Here is a 24802-nt window from a genome sequence, read left to right on the forward strand (position 1 = left end):
ACCCATGTTGAGGACTGGTTGCGGGCTCTGGATTCTCTCCCTAGGGGACTAGTCTCGCCTCAGTTCACCCCTTCCTAGCCCCAACTTGGCAATAAAAGTAAGCCCAAGGTAAGGCAGATTGGGTCGCGGGGATACCCCTAGCGTACAAAAAAAACAATAAAATAAAAAATAAAAAATAAAAAAAAATCATTGACCCATGTTTCATGAGCAATGGTTAACAAGAACACATCTCTCATGAAAATGAATGGTACACTTCGCACTCATTGCATCTAGGTGATGCTCACAGAGGTGAAGCATTGGGCCTTCCCAAGAGGTCACCCATCACAATACTACTCCAACTCATAAAACTATCCAATTGAATTGAAAACTACACAATTTAATCCTGATAGCAATATCATAATTTGACTTCTTGTGGAAAATATCTCCTACTTATCAATTGATGTGCTTAAGGGGCTCTATAATGAATGGCTCATAAGGCACAAAATTTGTTGAAGGTTTTGCTAATGGGGTAGCAAGCTAAGTGGGCTTAACCTTGGACAAAACTCCATAGTTAAGAGCGCTTGAGTTGGAGTAGTACTGGGATGGGTGCCAATGCTTCACCTCTATGAGCATCACCTAGATGTAATGAATGCTAAATGTACCATTTATTCTCAAGAGAGTTGGGTTCTTGTGAACCACTACTCCACTACTCATGAAGTATGAGTCAATGAGTTTGACTTGAAAACTACATAGTTAAATACTGATAGCATGAGTCAATGAGTTTGACTTGAAAACTACATAGTTAAATACTGATAGCAATATCATTATCTGACTTGATGTGGAAAATATCTCCTACTTATCAATTAAAGAGTTTAAGAGGCTCTACAATGAATGGTTCATAAAGTACAACACTTGCTAAACATTTTGCAAATGGGATAGCAAACTAAGTGAGTTGGAGGAAACTCCATAGTTAAGTGCACTTGAGTCGAAGTAGTGCTGGCATGGGTGACCTCTTGGGAAGGCCCGATGCTTCACCTCTATGAGCATCACCTGGATGCAATGAGTGCTAAGTGTACCATTCATTCTCATGACAAATGGGTTTTTGTGAACCACTACTCATGAAACATGAGTTAATGACTTCAACTTGAAAACTATACAGATAAATTCTGATAGCAATATCATAATATCTTTCACCTAGCAAATCCTTTGGTCTAAGGATAATTGTAATAAATTATAATTATTAATCATCTAACTCTTCCTATGGATCAATGATTTTTCTACAGATCAGAGGTCATGTTTCATTTAATGCTTAAACTCAGAAAAATGATAATTTTCCAAGAAGCACAGTGATCATTATCTTAGGCTCTCCGATAGGTTCCTTTTAACAACATTAAATTGAAAAAGAATATATTTATTTTCAAAACTAAATTATTTAAGCTAGGAGCATATTGTCCTCATTTTAGTGATGTAATTTCAATAATGGGCACGGCTCCAGGTTCCAAGTTCCAAGTTCCAACACACAGACGAGAAAATTCAGATTATAGCACCAGTCTTCAAACTTTCCCCTTTAAAATATTAAGTTTAAATCAGGTTTCCAGATTTGATATAATGTCACAAGCTCAAAAGATGAACATCTACCGTGCCATGTTTACATGAGTAATGATAGAGTATATTGTCATCCTCACTATTTAATAAATCCATTAGGGGCAAGCCTCTACGGCCGCAGCTATTCTGGCTCCAAATACGCCAAATCATACGCAGCCGTTGTTTGCAAAATCTGTAGTGTAAAACATGACTGACTGGCGTGTTGTGCATATCATGCTGCTGTTTTGGAGCCAGAATAGCTAGCTATGTCCAGCCTCTACTATGCCATGCTTTTATATCAAAATCCCAACTCATTGCTCAGAATTTAACAAGAATATACTGTGGGTAATCAACCACGATGTCATGTTTTCATTTCAAAATCCTAAGTCACTGCTCACAATTGATGAGTTATAGTTGTGAATCTGTTGGTAAAAATAACCTTATGAGAAATAAAATTGTTGTAGGGACATTTCCTCACCAATGTCCAAAGAAAGCCATGCTTCCATCTTATTATATCTATGTTACCCCGAGTTTCCGGGACGGGACGGCAGGGGACAGCAGGACGAGTTTCCGGTACGGCAAATTTTTTTTGCCAATTTTGGGGACGGCGGGAGGGCAGCAAATATAGGGAAAATTTAAAATATATAGTGAAATTTTAAATGTTCATATGAAAAATAGATAAAGCATGTATATATACATTATATTCATATGAAAACATGGATAAAGCAAGTATATGTATATTATAGAACCTTAACATACCACATTTGTGTTCAGAATTCGTTGTCAATACTCAATATGCATTCATAATTGAAAATACATTGTCAATATGCCAACACTTGTTTGCATGTAGTTCATTGTTTATTTAAGGTTAAAGGATATTTTGATAGTTTTCCATTTCTATTATGATCTACAACTGCTTCTTTATGCACTACAAAGTTTTGGATGTTTGTGAAATTCTATACCAAGCTGTTATTCATATTTCTGAGTGTTTTTGGCTATGATACAGACTTGTTTACCTTTCATAACTGTGCAAAGTCCAATATTGCAGACCTACAACCACTTTTTTACGCACTACCGCTTCCTAAGAGTGTGTGAAATTTATTACCAGGCTGCTGCTCATTATTTTTAAGTGCTTTTGGAAGTGATTGAGACATGTTTACCCATCATATTAATGAAATCCAATTTTTTAGACCTATAATAAAATAAAAAAATGTTTTTTTGGGCACAAGTCTTTTTTTGTTTTTTAAATGTGCTGGGAAAAGGGGGACGGCTGGCCGTCCTCGGGACGGTTAGGGGACGGGGGGACGTCCCCAAACCATATGGGGGACGGGGGGACGTACCCTTTGAGAGTCACTGCCGTCCCCAAGTTTCTGGGACATTTCCCAGAAATTTTGCAATTTTGGGGATGGCGGGGGGACGGCTAGCCCTAGCCGTCCCCAAGTCCCTGAAACGTCCTCGGTACGGGGACGGGGGATTTTAACCCGGGGACGCGTCCCCAGGTTACATAGTAATTATATGCATGAAAACTATTTAATCATGAAAGTGAACCAAGTAAACCACAGTATTAACCATTGAAGCTCAGCAAGAATAATTTGATGCTTGTTTTAATCATGCTGTGGGGACCAAATAAACAAACAGTATTAACTACTAAGTATCAACCATTGATAAAGTTATCTTTTGGATAAAAGTCCTCTAAAGCAGGTATATCTCTGCGTACAGCGGGCCCTTTCAACCAAATAACACAGCCTTTGTAATAACTTTGATTGCATTTGATTCAAATGACCTGGTTGGTAAAAACAAATTTAAAACATTAAAGCATATCTATTGGCTTTTAAAAGAAAATGAGCTGGATCCTTCCCAAGAATGGACTCAGCTCTTGCTCACTACAAGATTACATAGGAGCCTGATATCCTACATTAGTCTCGATCTCTCCTAAGTAAATCTGCTTGTCACTACTACAGGATCCAATAATTGGCTCTGTGGGATGGAAAACACACTCATTTACAGAACCATTGTGACCTGGGAGCTTGTACAAGATACGACGAGATGTGGTATCCCATATATAGACCATACGATCTGCACTCCCAGCTGTGACCTTACTTCCATCTGAGGACCAACTACATTTCAGGAGGTTCTTTTCAAAGTTGTGTTGGTGGCCTGTCAGGATCTTTACACATCGATTTTGTGGGGCATATGGTCGCATATCCCAAATACGAAGAGAACAGTCCATGGAATTTGTCAGGAGATATGATCCATCAGGGCTCAACTGCATACCTGTAATTGTGTCTGTGTGGCCTTGGAGCCGCATGGTTACCTCATTTCTTCGCAGGTCCCACACCTTAATCTCATTGTCAATTCCACCAGAAAATATCTTGTCTGCAGAATCAGAGAATCCAACAGCAGTGATTTGGTATTTGTCTGGAAACGTCTGAATAGCTCCTCTGAGACGCAAATCCCATAACTTTGCTGTACCATCATCAGAGCCACTCACCACAAGAGGAGGGCCCCTACGTGAGGGGCAACATGAATTAACAAATGACGAGTGCTCTGACATTTTCTTTATTTGCATGCCTGTATCTGCATCCCAAGCTCGTAGAGTCTTATCAGGGCTTGCTGATATGATTTGACTACCATCACTAGTCCAGTGGAGATCCAGTACTGCATTTTTGTGACCTTTCAAAACCATAAAACTCTTGCACTCTCCATACACGTTCCACAAGAAAATCTCCCTGTCATGTGATCCAGATGCAACCACAGTTCCCAATGGATTGAATTTCAATGTATATATCGCACCTTGGTGCCCAGTCAACGCCATGATAGGAGATTCCAAGCTGGACGTTCTTCGAGGCCCATCCTTACGAACTCCAATCTGATTGGATGTTTGGATACCATATGAGAAGGCTGACAGATCTGTTTTTGGTCGTTTCACTATCATCATAGGCTCGTCTAGTGGTCTCTTTGTACCAAGCATTTTTTTTCTTAAGAGAAATATACCTTGCAAGCAACAAGTGTAAAAGCCACTTGCATCCACTGGTCAATCTGCAAGAAATTCAATGGTCTAAAAAATGTAACTTACACAGCAAGTAACATGATGCTCAATAAGACTAGAAACTAATAATTGTAATGACAACCAAAAACAACAACAAAAACACCGAATGATAAATTAAGAAACGTGATATGAAACATTGAAAGTTCTTATTGCATCAGCTTTATATTATGGAGAATGGATGTATTTTGATCCTAAGAAAAGTGCGCATGCACTTTAAATCCACATGTATTAGAGCTTAGAAGGCTTGAAACACTCCAGTATTTTGTAGCTTTGAGGGGTTCAATCCACGCTTTTCCATAACCTGGATATTTGAATAGGTGGTGGCAAAGTTGCAGATCATCCAGCAATGAGAACGTGGGAGCTTAGGGTAATTGCAGAAAGTGCAATTTAATCATGATAAATTGCTGCTTGGGAAGGTTCTTAATTTATTCAACAGAAAATCACATTTTTATGTCTCATGGGACACGTCTCCTAGGCTTTCTGGCCATCCCATACCCAGCACATTTTAGGGATGGGAAAGTTTCTAATTTTTTTAACAGAAAATTACATTTTTATGTTTCATGGGATGCATCTTCTAGGCTTTTCTGCCCATCCCATACCCAGGAAATTTTGGGGATGGTGACCAAGTCAGAAACATCCCTGCATTGTCCCCCATCACTCAGAGCCGACCACAAATATCTGGAGACATCCAGGAACAGCTGGCAAATCCATCAATACATATACCGCTTCAAGAACAAAATAAAATAAAACAAGAGGGGTGAGGGCCCACAAGACCCGCATAACCCAAGAAGCATCCACGGACTGACAATATTGAATGAACTTGCAACTGAACGTGCAACAAAAGAACTTGGCTCATAGTCCCTAAAAGCAACAGAAAAATTGAACATGCAACATGAGTGGGCAGTTTGCATCATAATGTTTACTATTGCAGCATCATCCATATAGTTTAGGGCCAACTCCTGAGGTTTACTATTGCAGTGGGCAGCTAGTTTCAGCAGGCAGTTTGCAGCTAAAGAAAAGCAGCAGTTCAGCAGGCAGTTTGCAGCTAAAGAGAGGAAGCAGCAACGGTTTACTTTTAGAATTTTCTTCTCTTTCAAAATTTAGAGTTAAAAATTAAACCTAAAGCAACTAAGACAGTTTTTTGAATTTTCACTTTGTTTTCTTTTCAGTTTGCAACCTTGCACTCTAATTCTTTTCTCAAAACAACAACACGAACAGCAGTAAGGGTAGTGAACATGAAACTTTTGGCACAAATCAAAAAAGAGTTTCAATTGGGGATTCTTTCTGCAAAGGTCCCATTCAAACCCTATAAACTCTTCTGCAATTTGTTATGACTTAAAACAGATTAAAAAAAAAACAGGGGGAGTAAAGTTTGCTTGTCTCATTTGTGCAATAAAGATTTCAAAGGGAGCTATACAAAGGTATCTAAGGAGGTTTTAAGGTTTGTCCAAAGATAACCGTACCTAAAAATAGAGATAAACCGTAAATATATGGTTTATATAGAGCAAAGTTGCAAGAATGTTGAATGTGAAATCATGGCAAGTGGTGTAATTTTAAAACCTAGGTATGTAATCAGATTTGCAGTATTTTAATAAGCCAACATAAATTAATTATGCCCTAGATTGTAATCAGATTTGCAGTATTTAATAAGCCAACATAAATCAGAAATAAAACAGTAGACAAACAAGCATACCCTGGGAAAACCTCCAAGGAGGAAAAAACCCAGCATGAAAGACCCACAGGTCACATTATATATTCTCCTCTAAATCATAAGTACAATACTTAGCTTGAATCTGATCTTCACATATCAGATCTGTCCCTTTGCATGCTTCAAAACTTGCATCAAAATCTACTATGTCCTCTTGGACAATTTCGCACCAATTTGGATAGGTTCGCACTCTTCCTTGAAGTTAAGTTCGCACCCTTCTTGAAGAATTCGCACAGCAGAGCTAATTAGCATTTGTATGAGATTCGAACTTAATGATTATAGACTTGCAAATGTCTCTTATTTATACACATTGAAATCCTTGATTGCAAGTCGGCCTCCTTTGGTTTTTGGCGCTAATTTAATTAGGTGGCGTGTGTTTAGGATTGGGCTGGACATAAATTAGAGTCACGTTACCCTAGGATAGGGCCCAGACCTAAAGGGGGTTCGGATGTTGCCTTAAGGCAATCCGAACCCATACATAACCCTAGTTACAAACAACACTCCCTCTTAACTAGGGAGGAGGAGAATACATAATCTAAACCTTTAAGTTCCATCTAGCACACAAGCATAGAATGGATCTAGCACACAAGCATAGAATTACATCTTCCACCTAGCACGCAAGCATAGGATGGTTCTAGCACACAAGCATAGAAAGTGTAATACACCAGTGGGTCTTTACATTATTACAATTATCCGTCTAGCACACAAGCATAGATTGGATGTAATTCATTCTCGCACACAAGCAAGGAATGATTCAAAGTGCTACAAATAGTCACTCAGATTGAAGCTCCCTCTCAATCAGGGTTCCGTTTTCCACAATACCAAGACTGTCTCTGAAGTATTCAAACTTCACTCTGGATAAGGGTTCGGTAAGGATATCTACAACATGTTCATCTATGTTAATATACTTTAGCTGAATGGTTCCTCTTTGCTCCTCTTTGCACAATATCCCATAGTATCCATCTTGTAATGCCGGTGGAGGATGACTTCAAACTTTAACATGCACACTTGCAAGTCATGAATACATACATAATTTATTCATGCACATCATGGAGTCTTTCCATGTCATCGATCACGCATATCCATCATTTATTGTCTTTACCTCAGTCTTCTCTCAAAGAAGAATGTAAGATCATAATCTTCCATCTTGCACACAATCAAGAAATGGAATAGACACAATCAGAATATTGTAGTCTTCCATCTTGCACACAAACATAGAATGGAACTACATAACATAGTCTTCCAGCTCGCACACAAGCATAGACTGGATCCACCTTACATTGCCTGCAAAGGGTGGAGAGGATCTTTTCTACCATTTTACATTGCCCGCAGAGGATGGTTGATACAACACAATGTATCACAAAGATTGAGACTCCCTCTCAACCAAGGCGGTGTTCTCCACAGCTCCAAGTCTATCTCAAGCTTCAAGAGACTTGGTGAGGACATCTGCAACATAGGATTGTCTTGCCATAAAACACTGAATTGTCAGGCATCAATATACAACCCTGATAATAAATCAAAATAGCACAACAAGACTTTTAAGAAATCACGCTGCTTCTCTTGATGCAACACTTGCAACAATTTATTTATCTACAGTAATACTTAATGCCACTGAGGACTGTCCCTGTAGGTCCAAGAGATCGCAATGGGTGAATGCTTGAAGAGTTTTCCTTGTCTGTAACACTTCTTGACCAATCTGAACTTAAGCAGCTTCAGCCCATAATCAACTGTGCCTCGCAAGTATCTTATGATGTGCTTGGCTACAACACGATAAACATGTTTGGACAAGCTCATGAGCTGACTAAGAGCATTCACTGCAAGGCATATATCTAGTCTAGTGTTAACTAGATACATCAGTGATCCAATCGACTGCCTGTACTCTGATGGATCTGCAAAATCAGAGTTAGCTATAGAAACACTTAACTTCTTTAAGTTAGATTCCATAGGAGTAGACATGGGTTTACAATTCATCATTCTAAATCTTTTCAAAAATAACAATAGTATACTTTCCTTGACTTAGAAAAATTTCGTTAGACCTTTGCCATACTTCCAAACCTAGTAAATAATGCATTAAACCTAAGTCCTTCATTTCAAATTCTGAAGCTAGTTCTTTCTTACATCTAATGATAAGTTCATCTTTACCAGTAAGAAATGAATCATCCACATATCGAACTATAATTAGCATTTCATCATTGGATGACTTAAAGTAGATGTTAGAGTCAGCATCATTTTACGAAATTCTAAACTTAACAAGCATTCTTTCATACCAAGCATGAAAGTCCTGTTTGAGGCCATACAAAGCTTTCTTCAATCTGCACACCTGAATCTCATAACCCCTTAAGATATACCAAAATAGCTGGAACTCCTTCTCAACAGCAGCTGTGTCCAATCACAGCTTCCAAGGTACTTGAACTTCCTTTGAGTGTATGCCCATCCCAATAATTTCCCTTGAAGATTTAGTATGCCCTGTTTCAGAAGCATTCCAAGCCACTGAAAGATCCAATCAATTTCCTGTACTCCGGGATAGGAAATCATACTCTATGATGAAATTGAAAAGGAACAAAATGCTTGACTCAAGAAAAGAATTACATGCTAATACTCATAATAAAAGGTAATCAACCAACATAGGTTAGAGTATACCAACTCAGAAGGAGACGCTCCTCCTTAACTTCTGCACAATCAATCTTTTATGTTAATCTCAAGGATCCTGTCCATCTATCTTTCAATAAGGTGGACCATAGCACAATTGTTGAGATAAGATGGGGATAAATTCCATCAAGAGATTACACAGCAAGATTGCCAATAAATGTTATCGATAGAAAAGTCCTAAGAAATCAACAATACATTCTAACTTCTACTATGTAGGAAGGAGCATCATCATAACCAATTAACTGCAAGCAATCTGTCATGCAGTTATTTTAACAAATAACTGACACATAATAAAACTGCACTTGCCACAACATTTAATGACATGAGCTCAAATGTAATAAGTATGTTAACTTGGGATAACACAGGCACAAACTTGCTTGCAAACCTACAAGGATAAACACCTATCACAAGGAACCTCAAAACATGATTGGCCCAACACGGGTTAAATCAAGGAGAATATCGTTTTCCTTTCACACAACCCAACAAGGGTTTTACAAAACTAAGTAAACACAAAAGCAAATGAAACCTATGTAAACAAATTGACAAAGTTATTCAACAGGAATACTTAATCTTCAATTATCATAAAGTCTCTCATCACAAAGTTAATAAAGAATTAAGGAAAATACACCTGTTGATGTTTAGATAACACTAACACTGGAACCGAAAGCTTCCCCAAAAGAAACTATCTTTGCAGTCTATCTTCAAAAGCCATACTTCACAATCTCCTCTTGATGTGCCTTAGCACAGTCAACTAGGGTTTGAAGATTGGTGGGTATACAACTGATTTTGTTAGCAATACAAAATAGCAGTTGCATGACTAGTAGCAAATAAATCTACCATACCATCTGAGGTGGAGAACCCAGTGAGGTATCCTATCACCATTTTCCCTAATCATGCCATCCTTGTCCTATGCCTCATGATTTACACATCAATTCATTATGATGAAGAGTAGGAGGGCTATCACAGCAGGGTGCCCTGGAAGTCCATCCTTCATAGGCCCAAAGGCAGAACCCTCCGTACCCCTTTGGCCTCATGGGACTCCCCGGTCTTATACCATGAGGTGGCATGCCTAGAAGGTGACCCTATCACCGTTTTCCTCTAACTGTTACTTCTCTTCCTCTATCATAAAATTAATACTCAGAATACCAACACTAATATCTCATAATTCAGATTTATTTTAGCAGGTATGAACATAATATACTGTTTAACAAGGATATCCAGAATGGCAGTATTCAATTAAAATATACAGAATACAATATAATGAATATGCAGAAATATACAGATACCCTTATGCAGAAATGGTCATCAATTAGATGTATGTGTACAGGAACCGATATCACTGGAGTTCAACCCAATTCTACTGAGAGAGATGTAGAAATCTAAATCTTATTATGTCTCCTTGGGCGCTGGAATGGTGTCTTATATCCTACCTCAAATGATGAGAGGTTCTTCTTCTTCTCAAGAGTTCGTGTCATTTGTGAGAAGACACCTCTTTTTTTTGTTTATCACTCGAATCTCCACAATGAATTAAAGAATGACTCCTTGATGAGGACCTGATGATGCCCGCTAACTTCACCCGTCATTATCTTAATAAAAGACGAACAGCAACCTGAAGGTAAGAGCTTACTGAAATCTGAGGGTTAGAATAACCTTGGCTCTGATACCATGTAATTTTAAAACCTAGGTATGTAATCAGATTTGCAGTACTTTAATAAGCCAACATAAATTAATTATGCCCTAGATTGTAATCAGATTTGCAGTATTTAATAAGCCAACATAAATCAGAAATAAAACAGTAGACAAACAAGCATACCCTGGGAAAACCTCCAAGGAGGAAAAAACCCAGCATGAAAGACCCACAGGTCACATTATATATTCTCCTCTAAATCATAAGTACAATACTTAGCTTGAATCTGATCTTCACATATCAGATCTGTCCCTTTGCATGCTTCAAAACTTGCATCAAAATCCACTATGTCCTCTTGGACAATTTCGCACCAATCTGGATAGGTTCGCACTCTTCCTTGAAGTTAAGTTCGCACCCTTCTTGAAGAATTCGCACAGCAGAGCTAATTCGCATTTGTATGAGATTTGAACTTAATGATTATAGACTTGCAAATGTCTCTTAATTATACACATTGAAATCCTTGATTGCAAGTCGGCCTCCTTTGGTTTTTGGCACTAATTTAATTAGGTGGTGTGTGTTTAGGATTGGGCTGGGCATATATTAGAGTCATGTTACCCTAGGATAGGGCCCGGACCTAAAGGGGGTTCGGATGTTGCCTTAAGGCAATCCGAACCCATACATAACCCTAGTTACAAACAACAAGTGGCAGATTCTTCAATTGCCAATTTTTTCTTTGCCCATGCCATACCATGTCATTTGGCAGAGTCATAAAGGTCAATTTGTTAATGGATGTCATGAGGCGAACTTGGCTAAGCTAAGGACGAGTTGCTCTATTATTAAGGGTGGGTGGACTGATATGAGACACCAGTTAAACATCAATATCATAGTCACATGTGCAACTGACTACTATTTATTAGACTTAAAGATTGTTTAGAAACTTTGAGAATGCAAACTTCCAATTTCAAATTTTGAAGGATGTCATAGAGGAGATTGGGAGTCAAATGTTGTATAGGTGGTCACCAATTCAGTATGTATGTGCAAGTTAGCTAGAATTATGGTGGATGGTCCTTTACAAGCATTTGTGTTGCATTCATGCATTGAACAACATATTGAAAGACATTGTTTAGACAGATTAGGTAAAGAGAGTGGCAACAAAAACAAGAGATATACAAACATTTACTGGCAACTACCACAACCTCACTTGCTCTCTTCAAAATTCATTTTAGGGGAGGAGTTCCTCAACTATTTTATTTTGTTAAAAAAGATGCTTGAAGTGAAAGAGCCTCAACAATTAATGATAGTTAAACCAAAGTGGGGTAGATGACCAAAGCCAAACACAACTAAATAAAAAAATGTGAAGTAAAAGATCCTTGATAGTGATTGGTGATCCATCGTGGCATAAGGGATTTCGAATTTTATTGCTAAATTATTGATTTTATTAATATTTGTAACTTACAAATTACATTCAGTTTTTGTATTAGAATTTACTCTATCGTTTAAATCTTATTCATTTTAGTTTTTTTAAATTAAAGATACATTTGTTCCATCTCACCTATGCTGCTGGTCATTAATATGTAGATACAAACTCTTCTTGTTAAGCACACAGATATACTTAGGGGCGGTGGGTGAATCAGAATATACAAATTTTAACCTCAAATCCAATGCAACATTAAAATCATTACCGGATCTCACAATATCATTAAAATAACTATGCTAATGTTAAGCACATTCACACATCAACACGAGAACATCAGATTTACATGGAAACACAGAAAGGAAAAACCATAGTGAGAATAGCTGCTTGGATCTACTGCCCAAATCCAGCCTCACAAAAACACTGAAGAACTTACAATGATTTTGCAGACACAAACCCACAAGATTTTCACCTTAGATGGAGACACCAATCCCTAGAGACTTGCAAGCACCAACCTACAAAAGACACCAATTCCCTATTCCAAATAATTGAGCACCAACTCAAATTATAAGGCACCAACATTAAATATAAATAAGATATAGGAAATACAAAAGATATATCATGCAGACCTTTCAAACTCAACCCTCATCTCAGCTGCTTCAGCACGCTCACAATGTGTATAAGATATACATAAGAGTTCACACACTTCACAACATGTACTCTCTATTGAGTATACAGCTTGCACAACTTTTGCCACTACTACTACCTCAACACAACAACCACACATTGGAATGAATCTGATTGGTATCATATATGCATTCCAAAATTGCATCTTCATGTTGGCCTAAACATACTTACAATATCCACAAGTTGGCCAAGAGTACATTCCTCAAACCAGACATGTCGACGACTCGGTCCTACAGACAACATGTTGTTGATTCAGTCCTAAAGGCAACATGTTACACCAATAGTAGGATCATGCTATGTGTAAACCAGCATGAACTCAACTAGTCCCAAACTAGTTTCATGCACTTCCTCTAGTAGGCGCATGTTATCCTTCTCTAGTTCACTCAACAGAAACATTTGCACAATCAACAAGCTAACAGAGTGTGCACTCTATCACTTCTAACTTTCTGTTTGCTTGACTAAATCCTCGAGAACTCTGAAATATTTGTCTTCGTGTATAGCCTTACTTATCTTCTAAACTGCAAGCCATAATACTTCACTGCAGTAGAATGCAATACCAAAGACCATGATAGTGCAACAAGGTACAAATGTTGTCTTTGAGCAACAAACCTTATAAACGGACCGCATACACTTTCAAACCTCTACAAATATACTAGAAAATCAAGGACAACAGATGTCAATACATAATGATAACATCAAGAGAGCTAACCAATCATTACTAATCTCTATCCTCTGTTGCTCTCAAAAACTCTGACGTGACTGATAGTAATTCAACAACCTCCTTGACATCAATAATCTACTTGACACTTTGACATCAATGACAACACTATATTCAACAATCACCCCCTTTGTCATTGATGCCAAACAACAAAATGCTCCCCCTGTCATTAACACCCCATTCTCCTTCTAGCTCTTCTCTCTGAAGCATTTTGGCTTTCTCTCTCCCCCTTTGACATCAATGGCAAGGGGACACTTAGATCCTTCTCTGAGACTTTCACTCCCCATGTCTTATACAATCCATGCACTGTTACATTTTGCACTTCACCACAAGACCAACTTGTCTACTTGCGGTGACTGTACTTCCTCATAAATTGAAAGGAGAGAGATCACTCCCTCGTCTTAGGCCTAAAATACTCAAATGTACTATCATTAACCATCTTTTTGTACCATGGCCAACTTTCATGTTTTTGTCCCAAAAGGCATTCTATTTCCTTGATCTCACTAAGGTCATCACTTTCTCTCTTGCATCTTTCTACAAACTTGTTAACATCTACTTCTCTAATTTCAGACTCTTTCATACCAGATGAAGAATTGTAGCATTTGTCATTTCGCCATTCTTTTCAATTTGTGCATGTTATGCGATATGAGCAATTATTCATCTTCAAGATTTTTGCTCCTCTTGCTTCCTTTTCCACACCTTTTTAAACTCATTCTTTTGATCAACAGAGGTGCATTCTTTGTCAGCTAATTTAGAAGTCTTCACAAAACTGCTTCTACAATACCTTGCAATATATCCAAAATTGTTGCACTTGTAACATATAACATTGAGATCAAACAATGGTGCAAATGCATTTCTGCTCACGAAGTTATTCATGATTCTTCCTTGCAGTGAACATTCTACAATCTACCACCTTATGTCCAAAATGATTGCAATTAAAATAGTAACCGAAAAAAGAATAATGGAACCTAGAATTGTATGTTTGTCAACCTGGACGTTGTCTTCCGAATCTCCTCTTATGGCCATGAACTAGGAAGAAAGCATCATCTTCTTTCTCGTTGTCCTCAGTCACCTTGAATTACCTAGATCTTGAACTTTCGGAGCCATACTCATCTAGATCCTTTATAGTTGTTTTCAAGAGATGCTCAATAGCCTTACTGTTCTAATTTTCTTTTTTTGATAGATAATAATGATATAATTTATTAATATTAAAATAAGGAAATTACAAAGTTTATGCTACCATCCAAAATTGACTGGTCTGAGATTCAAAAAGACCAGTACCTCACCCCCCCAAAGCCACCACCCACCATGAAGCCCTAATCAAGCTATACATTACCATGCAAAAAGCACACTATCTATTGCAACAATCCATCTACCCTCTCAAACCATAGAAACTACCCACACACCACTATCTGTAACACAAAAGGGTACAAAAAAATCAAAAACTCCATCCCACCAATAACAAAGATACACCCACCAAACCCCCGATAAATACATTGTAACAGTATGAACAATTTTCAAGAACAGAAGAAAAACAGAGAATTTCACTTTGTGCCCATGACACCCACCTCTGTGACTGTTTCTTCAACTTCGCCACCTTCATCTTCCTCGCACACCGCTTCCCTTTCCCTTTGGCCTTCGTGTCCACAACCACCAATGCACTGTTCGTCATAGCCTCCTTCTATTCAATGAAAGCCTTCAACGACTCCCACCCAATAAGCGCCTCAACTCACCGCTCGTCCCTATTGCACCCAATTGGCCAACGCATGAAAGGAGTCAATTCATGCACCTCCTCTACATTCAAGCAATCAATGCCCTCTCTGATATCAAATCCCACTCCCAAGACAGCCCACTCCAAAATAGAGTCCAGACCGAACATCCAATCCTCCTCCAAGATCGCCCTCATTACCCATTTAATGGTGTTTGTGGCCTTGCCCAAGTCCAAGCCCCACGCAATAACCATGGTGACAATGTCCATGTTGATTCTATAACGATGATTCACTTGAAAAAAGACTTTACCCAACAGCAACTCCATCATTTGCACAAATTCTGCGTCGCTTCGCAAAAACCAGCCCAAAAAAGGCCACATGTTGACGAGAGGTCACCAAATTGAAATTTGCCTCCATTGCCTTGTCACAGTCCAATCACCTTTGTTTCAATCTGTGGAGAAAAAACACTCTTCGCCACCTTGAGACCCTTGTCCCATCAAACACCTTCCCTTGTTGTCTCATTAATGCTCCATTCATGCAACTGTGTGCCAACGATGTCAGTCATTGAATGTGTGAGTATAGTAGTCCTCAACTCTCATCTCCTCGACATCATTAAACGATAGCGCCCATTTGGATAACATTCGCCACCTTATTTCCCATACGCCAAACATGACTAATTTGGTAACTATCGAAAGTTGCCAATTCACTTTTGATTGCAAAAATGTACTTTTGCAAGAGCCAAGCTTGCAAATCACCTTAAATAATTGCATTAATGGTGATTAGAGAATCACTCTCCAAATAGATTTTCAAGAGTCCCAAACATTTGTCGAATTTGACCGCTTGAAGGGCCGCCTTACAAATCACCTGAAATAATTGCATTAATGGTGATTAGAGAATCACCCTCCAAATGGATTTTCAAGAGTCCCAAACGTTTGCCGAATTTGACTACTTGAAGGGCCACCATTGCCTCAACCACGTTATTTGTTCCATCCACCCATGGCAATGATAGTTCCTGCCCAATCCTATTCCACAAAACCAACACCCAAAGGACCAGGATTGCCCTTAGAGGCACCATCAAAGTTGATTTCACACCATCCCTCCACAGGTTTTGACCAGGTGACGTCCTTTGTTCAACTCGAATCCAGATTAACCCGATCCAACCCATTAACAATCCTAAAAATTGTGAGCTTACTGTTCTAATTTTCATTTAAGCCAGAATAGTCTTGTTATGAAATGACATCTAATTGTTTATGATCTCATCTAGGATCTTTGTACTTTTTCCAAACTTCAAATTCTTGCTCAACTGGTTGTTTGCTTTCTCTAGATCCTTTCTCAAGGATACTACTTTCGCTTCAATTCTTTCACAGTCCTCCTCTTTGGCCCTTAATTTTTGTTAAGATACCATTTCTCCTTTCTACTTGTTCCAATTGAACTTTCAAATCTATAATCAACTTCTCTAATTTTTCTTTGGTTTTAATGTATTCTAAACTTTGTAATCCTTGTTTCGCAATTCTTTTCTTAAGATTATTGATCTCATTGTGAGTATAAAGTTCTTCCTCGAAATTCACTTCAAATTCTTCTTCATCTCTAAATAATATTTTTTTGCACCACCACCTAGGGTTTCCATTGCTATGAATAGAGCTCCTTCCTTTTTACTTTAACTTCCAGAGGTGTACTGACCATATTCATCAAATGAGTAGCCATTTTCCTTAGTATAGAAGCTATGCTTATGAAAATTGCTCTTCTTACTACAATTAGAAGCAATGTGACCAATTTCACCACAATCGAAACATTTGAAGGGTGGCTTGCCTTTATACTTGCTGAAACCTCTTTTTAACTTCCTCACAAAATTAGTTTCTTTCGGATCTAAATCATCCTTCTAGTCTGAATCCTCATTCTGTTATGATGCCCTAAAAGTTGCCTCCTTTCTTGAAGTTTTATCATTCTTAATCCTCATCTCATATAGAGTTAGTATCCCATGCAACTTATCCATTGTCAAACTATTCAAATCTTTGGCTTCTTCTACCACAAAAACTTTTGAATCAAACTTAGAGGGAAGGGATCCGAGTACCTCTTTGACAATCACTAATTCTTTCACTTCTTCACCAAGTCCTATGATGGTATTAGCAATTTCATCAAAAACAATCCTCGATAGGTCTGAAGTTTTGCTTCCTTGAATTATTATCAAATTCATAGATATTATGAAAAGCTTGTCCAAATCTCCTTTGCAATCCTGAAATGCATTATCTTTACAAACTCAAAGTTTGATAAACCACATAAAATATCATTTCTTGCATTTGCATTAGTCTCACATGCTTCCCTTCTTGCCTAATCTCTTGGAGGATTTTTTTGAATCTCAAACAATCTATAACGAATTGCCAATCATCAAACCCTAGAGCCATTGAATAGGCTCCCATCCTTGCACTCCAAAATACATAATTGGATCCATCAAACAGTGGTGCCTTGCTTGAAGAAAGACCTTGAACTGTTGTGTGCACTATCTTGGATCTATCTCAAGTGGTTAAGCTTCTCCAAGGAACTTAGTTCTGATGCCAATTATTAAGCACACGGATTACTAAGAGGGGGGGTGAATCAGTATATACCAGTTTTAAGCTCAAATGCAATGCAACATTACAACCGTTACCACATGTCACATTATCATTAAAACAATTATGCTAATGTAGCACATTCGCACATAAAAACAGAACACCAGATGTACGTGGAAACCCAAAAGGGGAAAACCACGGTTAGAATAGTTATTTGGATCTACTGCCCAAATCCAGCCTCACAAAAATAAAGAGCTTACAATGATTTGCAGCAACCCATGTGAATTTCAACCTTAGATAAAGACACCAATCCCCAATCAGATTTGCAAGCACCAACCTACAGGAGACATCAATCTCCTAGTCCAAAGAACTGAGCACCAACTCAAATTATGAGGCACCAACATTAAATACAAATAAGATATAGGAAATATAAAAGATATATCATGTGGATCTGTCAAACTCAACCCTCATCATCTATCTGATGCAATTCGCTTCAAAACACTCTTAGCAATGTGTATAAGATATACATAATAGTTCGCACATTTCACAACACATACTCTCTATTGAGCATACAACTTGCACAATTTTTGCCACTACTATGACCTCAACACAACCACCACATATTGGAATGAATCTGATTGGTATTATATCTGCATTCCAATGTTAATCAAATCTTCATATTGGCCAAGAACATATTTACAATATCTGCAAGTCAGCCAAGCGTACATTCCTTAAACCAAACGTGTAGTTGACTCAGTCCTAAAACCAACATGTTACACCAAGAGTTGGATCACACTATGTGTTACTCAACATGAACTCAACTGACCCCGAACTACCTTCATACGCTTCCATTGGCGCATGTTATCCTTCTCTGGCATATTCAACAGGAACATCTGCACAATCAACAAGCTAATACAATGTGCACTCTGTCACTTCTAACTTTTTGTCTGCTTGACCAAATCGTTTGAAACTCTAGAATATTTGTCTTCGTGTATAGCCTTACTTATCTTCCAAACTGCAAAACATAATACTTCATTGTAGTAGAATGTGGTACCAAAGACCATGACAATGCAAATAGGTACAAATACTATCTCTCAGCAACAAACCTCAGGAAACTACTGTAGACACTTCCGCAGACAGTAACAACAAATGTGGGTACATAATGATAACATCAGGAGAGCTCACCAATCATTCCTAGACTGTATCCTTTGTTGCTCTCAAATGCTTTGACATGACTAACAGTAATTCAACAGTTCAGCAACCTCCTTGACATCAGTAATCTACTCGATACTTTGACATCAATGACAACACTATATTCAACACTTCTAGTCTTAGAAGATCTACGAAACATTTGATAGCATATTTGAGCATATTAAGCAAACAATTCATAGCAAGAATGTTGATATGAGATTATATGAGGATATTAGGCCCATTGTGATGTGACAATAGAACACTATGAACACTCCACTTCATGTAGCAACCTATGCTCTAAAAATCAAATGATATGCACCAAGGGCTCAAAGAGTGCCTCCTTCTGATGATGAAAAGGTGAAAGAAGGATTAATTAGAGCCCTTTAAAAATGTATGGCATTGCAAACATAGTAAATAGTTTTTGATAATCTTCAAGGCCCAATATTGAGTAGACTAGAAATGAAAATAAATAGAGTTGCACTAGCTCAATCCAACCTTAATGGATGGTGGATATGACATGGAAAGAATGCACTAGAATTGAAGATGATTGACACTTAACTCCTTTCACAAGTTGTTGATTCCTCTACTACAAACAAGAATTGATCTACCTACAACTCCATTCAGTCAATTAAGAGGAATAGGCATACCTCTCAACAAGTCAAGTACTTGGTGGCCATGCACTATGCTTCTGACTTCAAGATCAACAAACTCCAACATTATGGTGTGAGGTTGATCCCAAAGATGCCACAAAAAAATATGGGAGGCATTAGACAAATTGGTTTGCGCTCAGTTGGATAAAGCAGTCCCTCATATTGGCAATGACTCAAATCCCAACCATGATTTAGATTTAGGCAAAGATGAGGCAGAGGGATAGCAGTTGTAGATCTAGTTGTCTCCATTTTGTCATTTTGTAATTGTAACATTTTAGCCTTTTTATTTTGTTGTAAATGAACATTGATGATGAAAACTCAAATGACAAGATATTGAAGTTTAGTTAATCTGTGATGCAAGAGCTTCCAAGGTGTAAGAGCAATCTTGCAACAACCAAAAAAATGTTTTCTTTCACATTTTTTTTTGTTTTGTAGGTTTCTAAAAGTTCCAGTTATCATATTTTCACCGCAAAAGACAATCTAACAGCAAACACATATTCAGGTTCTAGATGTATTTCAAGAACATAAGAGTTCAAATTCAAATTCACTATGCAACATTGCAAAGCAAAGTGTTGCACATCACTTCAATTCACTTGCAGAGATCCTTGAAGATAGATTTGTCTACAATAATGTTGAATGTTTTCGAAAACTAGTTGATGGTTCAAAGTTATGGCTCATTTAAATCTTTAAGGAAGACATTTTTGAGTAAACAGCAAGCTTTCAAGCTTCGCACCAACATTTGAATACACGTCCAATTTTATTGGTCTGAATGACATTTGTAATTAGAAACACATGGAGTCGTTTGTAATCAGAAACACATGGAATTTCATAGCTTAGACCTAACCACACACAAAATTCATTTGACAGGTCCTGAGCATCTCATTGTGCATTAATATGTCATATACTCTATCTAATGAGAAATATTATTTCTCTCCCTTCTTTTTTTCTCATTTATATTAGTTTAGAATTTCTTACTATCTAATTATTTGATTACATTTATTATTTTCCTTTTGTGTTATACCTTTCTTTCCTCCCTCCAACCACTTCTTGACAAGTGTAACTTTCCCCCTCCCCTCTCCCTATCCCATATCTTTTTAGTCACCCTTGGTCTGCAACAATTCATTTTTCTACTCCTTGTGCTCTCTATCATCCTGATGATCAATCACAGAGTGTGATTCGAAATGTTGATGCAAAAAATACACACACAATCAAATCCAGAAACAGCAACAAGAATCATTCATGACCATTTGGGAGGTGGTTAGTTAGCAGTTAATGATAGGCAACTTAGCCTAAATTGCAAATTGATTTTGAGAGTTTGTTCAGTAACATATTAAAGATCATTGTAATACATGTCATATGAGATGATTGGCATTTGCACACTAATTATGCATGTATATTTGAAGTTTGAGGCTTCATACTGTAAGCCCTTACAGTATATATTGAATGTAAGGTTGAATGTGAATCAATAAAGATCATATTTCTATTTATATATTATATCATTGGATTCTACTACTAACATATGTGTATCTGGTTGTATGGTTGTATAATCCTTATCAGACCCCCTGGTCATGACCTCATCAATTAGTATGTTGACTTGTGAATTCTTAATTAAACTCTAATGTTTTGAAATATCGTATGTTATTATGTCATTGGATTCTACTACTAACATATGTGTATCTGGTTGTATGGTTGTATAATCCTTATCAGACCCCCTGGTCATGACTACGTCAATTAGTATGTTGACTTGTGAATTCTTAATTAAACTCTAATGTTTTGAAATATTGTATGTAATGAATATAAGGCCTTATCATACAAATATTTAGAATTTTCTGTATTTTAATTCCCCTTTTTTAGTTGTCATCCCGTAAAGAAAGGCCTCCCTTCCCCTACAATCTTAGGAATGCATCCCTACATTTCCTAATGTTTCCACACGAAAAAACGCAATGAAATATAGCATATTTTGTAATGAACACAGATCAACACTCTTTGCCTGTAGAAAAGTGTGATTATACCTGAAACAAATTGCATATCACAATAAAATAGTGATAATAGCAATTTTCTAGCAACTTTTCCACTATTTTTTGGTATTATTTTGGTCAGAATATTTTAAGGCTTCTGTGTTTATTCAATTTCTGCAGTGTTTTTCTTTCTTTTTTTTAAAACTCCCTAACCCTAAACTATTTTTTCCTATGTTGCAGGATTCAGCCATTCTGGGGCACATACCCAGGTACGGGTTTACCTAGGGGTACGTCTGGGTACGCCTTGGGTACGTAATTGAGTGTTTGGGTATGCCTAGGGTACGTACTGGGTGTTCCTCTACGTGCTCGGGCATACCCAGACGCACTGAGCATCAAAAAGCAACAGAAAAACACAAATTTTGACCTTTTTTTAAATCCAGAAATCCTAAAATGTCCCTAAATGCATCATTTTGCCCAATACAAAGATCATTCTGCTCTCTTCACTCTCTCTTTTCTCATTTTCTCTAAAAAAAAGAAAAATTGGGGGCATAGCCCCCGAACTCACACTTTCGGCCCAACTCTATCATTGGGTTTTTCTCACATCTAACACCTTGTGCAGCTTATCATTGCTGCCCCTCAAACCCATTAGGGTTTCCACTCCCAAACCCCCACTAGTTAGTGGAATCTCTTGTCATATAAGAAATTTGATTACAATGAGGGGATATGGGAGTGGAGACCAGAATCAAGAACTTAGACAACTAAAACTATCACTATTAAATGCCAATTGATAAAAATAAATATTCAATATTTAACTATCAATTGGCATTTAATATTTAACTTTATCACTACCATTTTGGCATTTGGCATTGATCAATGATGAAGTATCATACTATCAAATGTATTTAGTTTTACAATTCTGTATATTTCTTTAAATTTTTAGTATATGTGTGTGTGTGTGTGTGCAGACGTACCCAAGGGCAACAAAAATTGCCCGTACCCACACACCGGGTTCTCATACCCATACCCAAGCTGGCAACTTAGATTATTTCAAATTACTTGAAAAAATCTTTATCTTTTGGTTTGCTAGCTATTCCCATGAAGTATTTTTGCGAACATGTCTAATATAGTCCATATATGACAAACAAGGCCATCAAAACATTCAAATAAAACTCCTCTTAGTTAACAATAGAATTCAACTTACTCATGCTAGCCATATACCGAGCAATATCATCCCTTACTTCGGATTTGTAACTCACTCACACAATATTTTCTCATCTGAATGGACCCCTCATCACAATCTTGCACGTTCTTTCATTTTTGAAGATGTCTTTGTGTATCGATACTTTAGTCTCATTGGGTCATTTCCAACAGTCTTGCTTGTTCTTTATTGTTAGGAACTTCCAAGATTTACATATGCTCAAAACTGGTTGGGGATTCATTAGTCGCTGATAAACAAAGGTGAATGCCCCCACACTCTCAGTGCCGGTTCATTCCACTGCTGATATATTCAAAATGAGTCGGGATTCTTCTGTTCATCATCAGTCAAATAGGCACTAACTGGGGTTGCTTCACTATTGAAATGTTCTAACTTGTTCAGATTTGTTTGGTTTATCGCTATGCAAACAGTGACTAGCTGGTTAAGGACTGTAGCATGTTAACGGGATCGGCACTTCTTTGCTTTCATTGTGTTTTTAAAATGGATCTTTGCCTCATTCCTCGATAAACAAAGGTGAATGCCCCCACACTCTCAGTGCCGGTTCATTCCACTGCTGATATATTCAAAATGAGTTGGGATTCTTCTGTTCATCATCAGTCAAATAGGCACTAACTGGGGTTGGTTCACTATTGAAATGTTCTAACTTGTTCAGATTTGTTTGGTTTATCGCTATGCAAACAGTGACTAGCTGGTTAAGGACTGTAGCATGTTAACGGGATCGGCACTTCTTTGCTTTCATTGTGTTTTTAAGATGGATCTTTGCCTCATTCCTCCATGGACCCATTCGACTCTTTGATTTAATCAATTTTACTCTGTTTGTCCTTGGTTCTTGTGGTTGTTTTATTATTCTAGAGTATTTTTTGTTTCAAATACTAGCTTTCAAACCGTTGGAAGTAGGAAATGCAGCCACAAGGGAAGCCCGACAATAATTGCAACTCCTTTGACCTGGATATCATTTTTCAAGATGGTCAAGCATATCACTCCTGTTCTAAACTTCTAACCCACAATTTTGAGCAATCCCGATTAAAGGTCAATCCTCAGCAAAGTTCTCCAACATAAGACACTCCATACTCGCCGTCAACAGACAATCCCATATACTAGGAGATTGCACCTAAGTTCAGTAATAATCACCCTGGTCCAGAACCAAAAGTCACACCTCTAACTACCCAGCAAAAGGGTTTTCCCTGAGCTGCTAAGAGCAGAGGTGTAAGTAACTCTTATTAAAAAATCTTGCCGAGTCTTACGCACCTGCGAGGGCATAATGGTAACGATTTTGAGCTTGGGTAGGAAGGCATGATTCAAATATAGAGGGCAGAAGGGTACGAACTGCCCGTCGTCGAAGCATACTGATGTGTTTGGGGTGATCCATTACTGTTAGTTGACATGTAAGCAAAGATATGCTCCAAGTGTCGTGAACCTATAGAGGACCTTTGCTTTCCTTGTTCGTTATACATCTGAACCCAAACACATTCGGGCAGGAATGGGAAGCGACTCTACATTCATTCATAGTTACATCCGTTCGGTTTGAATGTGTGCTTCTGTAGTTTCATACCATGATAGAATTATCCCATGGGCCGATTTCGAATGGTACTCTAGAAGTGCCCTAATTTATTAGGGTTTACAAGTACTTAAAATCCAACACAGTGAAACGCAGATTTATTTTTCCCGGATTTTAAAAATAGGCGCAGCTTCGCACTCTATACTATCATAATTGTTTTCTACAAATTGTTGCAAATAAACGTTCCAGAAATACAAAACTGTCGTGATTTGATTATTAGTAAAGGATTTTTGGGACCTGAAGTCAGAGGTTCGATGCATGGCCAGAACGCCCGCAGCACAGAAAGAAAAAGAAAAACATAGTGCTGAAATTTAGCCGAAAACAAGACTTGCTGAAAGAAAAAACAAACCTGAAAAACGTTGAGGTAATCTGTCGAGGCCTCTCTGCCTGTATGTCGTCTCAGCGAATATATCGAATGAATTTGCCTAAAGCGGTAGAAAACTCCTCGTCACTCCGTTCGACCTTCAAATTGCTCTACTCAGATGGGATGTGTACTTGCACCCTTGGTTTTGGACTCTTTGATTTTGTTATTAGTCTTCACTAAATATTATTAGTAGTT

At 37.8% G+C, this 24802-nt stretch overlaps 1 protein-coding gene across 1 annotated transcript; it reads right to left on the reverse strand.

Moving 5' to 3' along the window:
* Positions 1–3141: 3141 nt before the first annotated feature.
* On the reverse strand, positions 3142–24763 carry LOC131078812 (uncharacterized). Its single transcript, XM_058016580.2, has 2 exons — positions 24593–24763; positions 3142–4602 (listed from the first exon to the last, which is right to left on the reverse strand). Exon 2 carries the CDS (start codon positions 4532–4534, stop codon positions 3455–3457), a length of 1080 nt encoding a protein of 359 aa, XP_057872563.1. The 5' UTR covers positions 4535–4602; positions 24593–24763; the 3' UTR covers positions 3142–3454.
* Positions 24764–24802: the final 39 nt, after the last annotated feature.

Source organism: Cryptomeria japonica, chromosome 2, assembly GCF_030272615.1.
Source record: "Cryptomeria japonica chromosome 2, Sugi_1.0, whole genome shotgun sequence".
In the NCBI taxonomy this organism is placed as follows: Eukaryota; Viridiplantae; Streptophyta; class Pinopsida; order Cupressales; family Cupressaceae; genus Cryptomeria; species Cryptomeria japonica.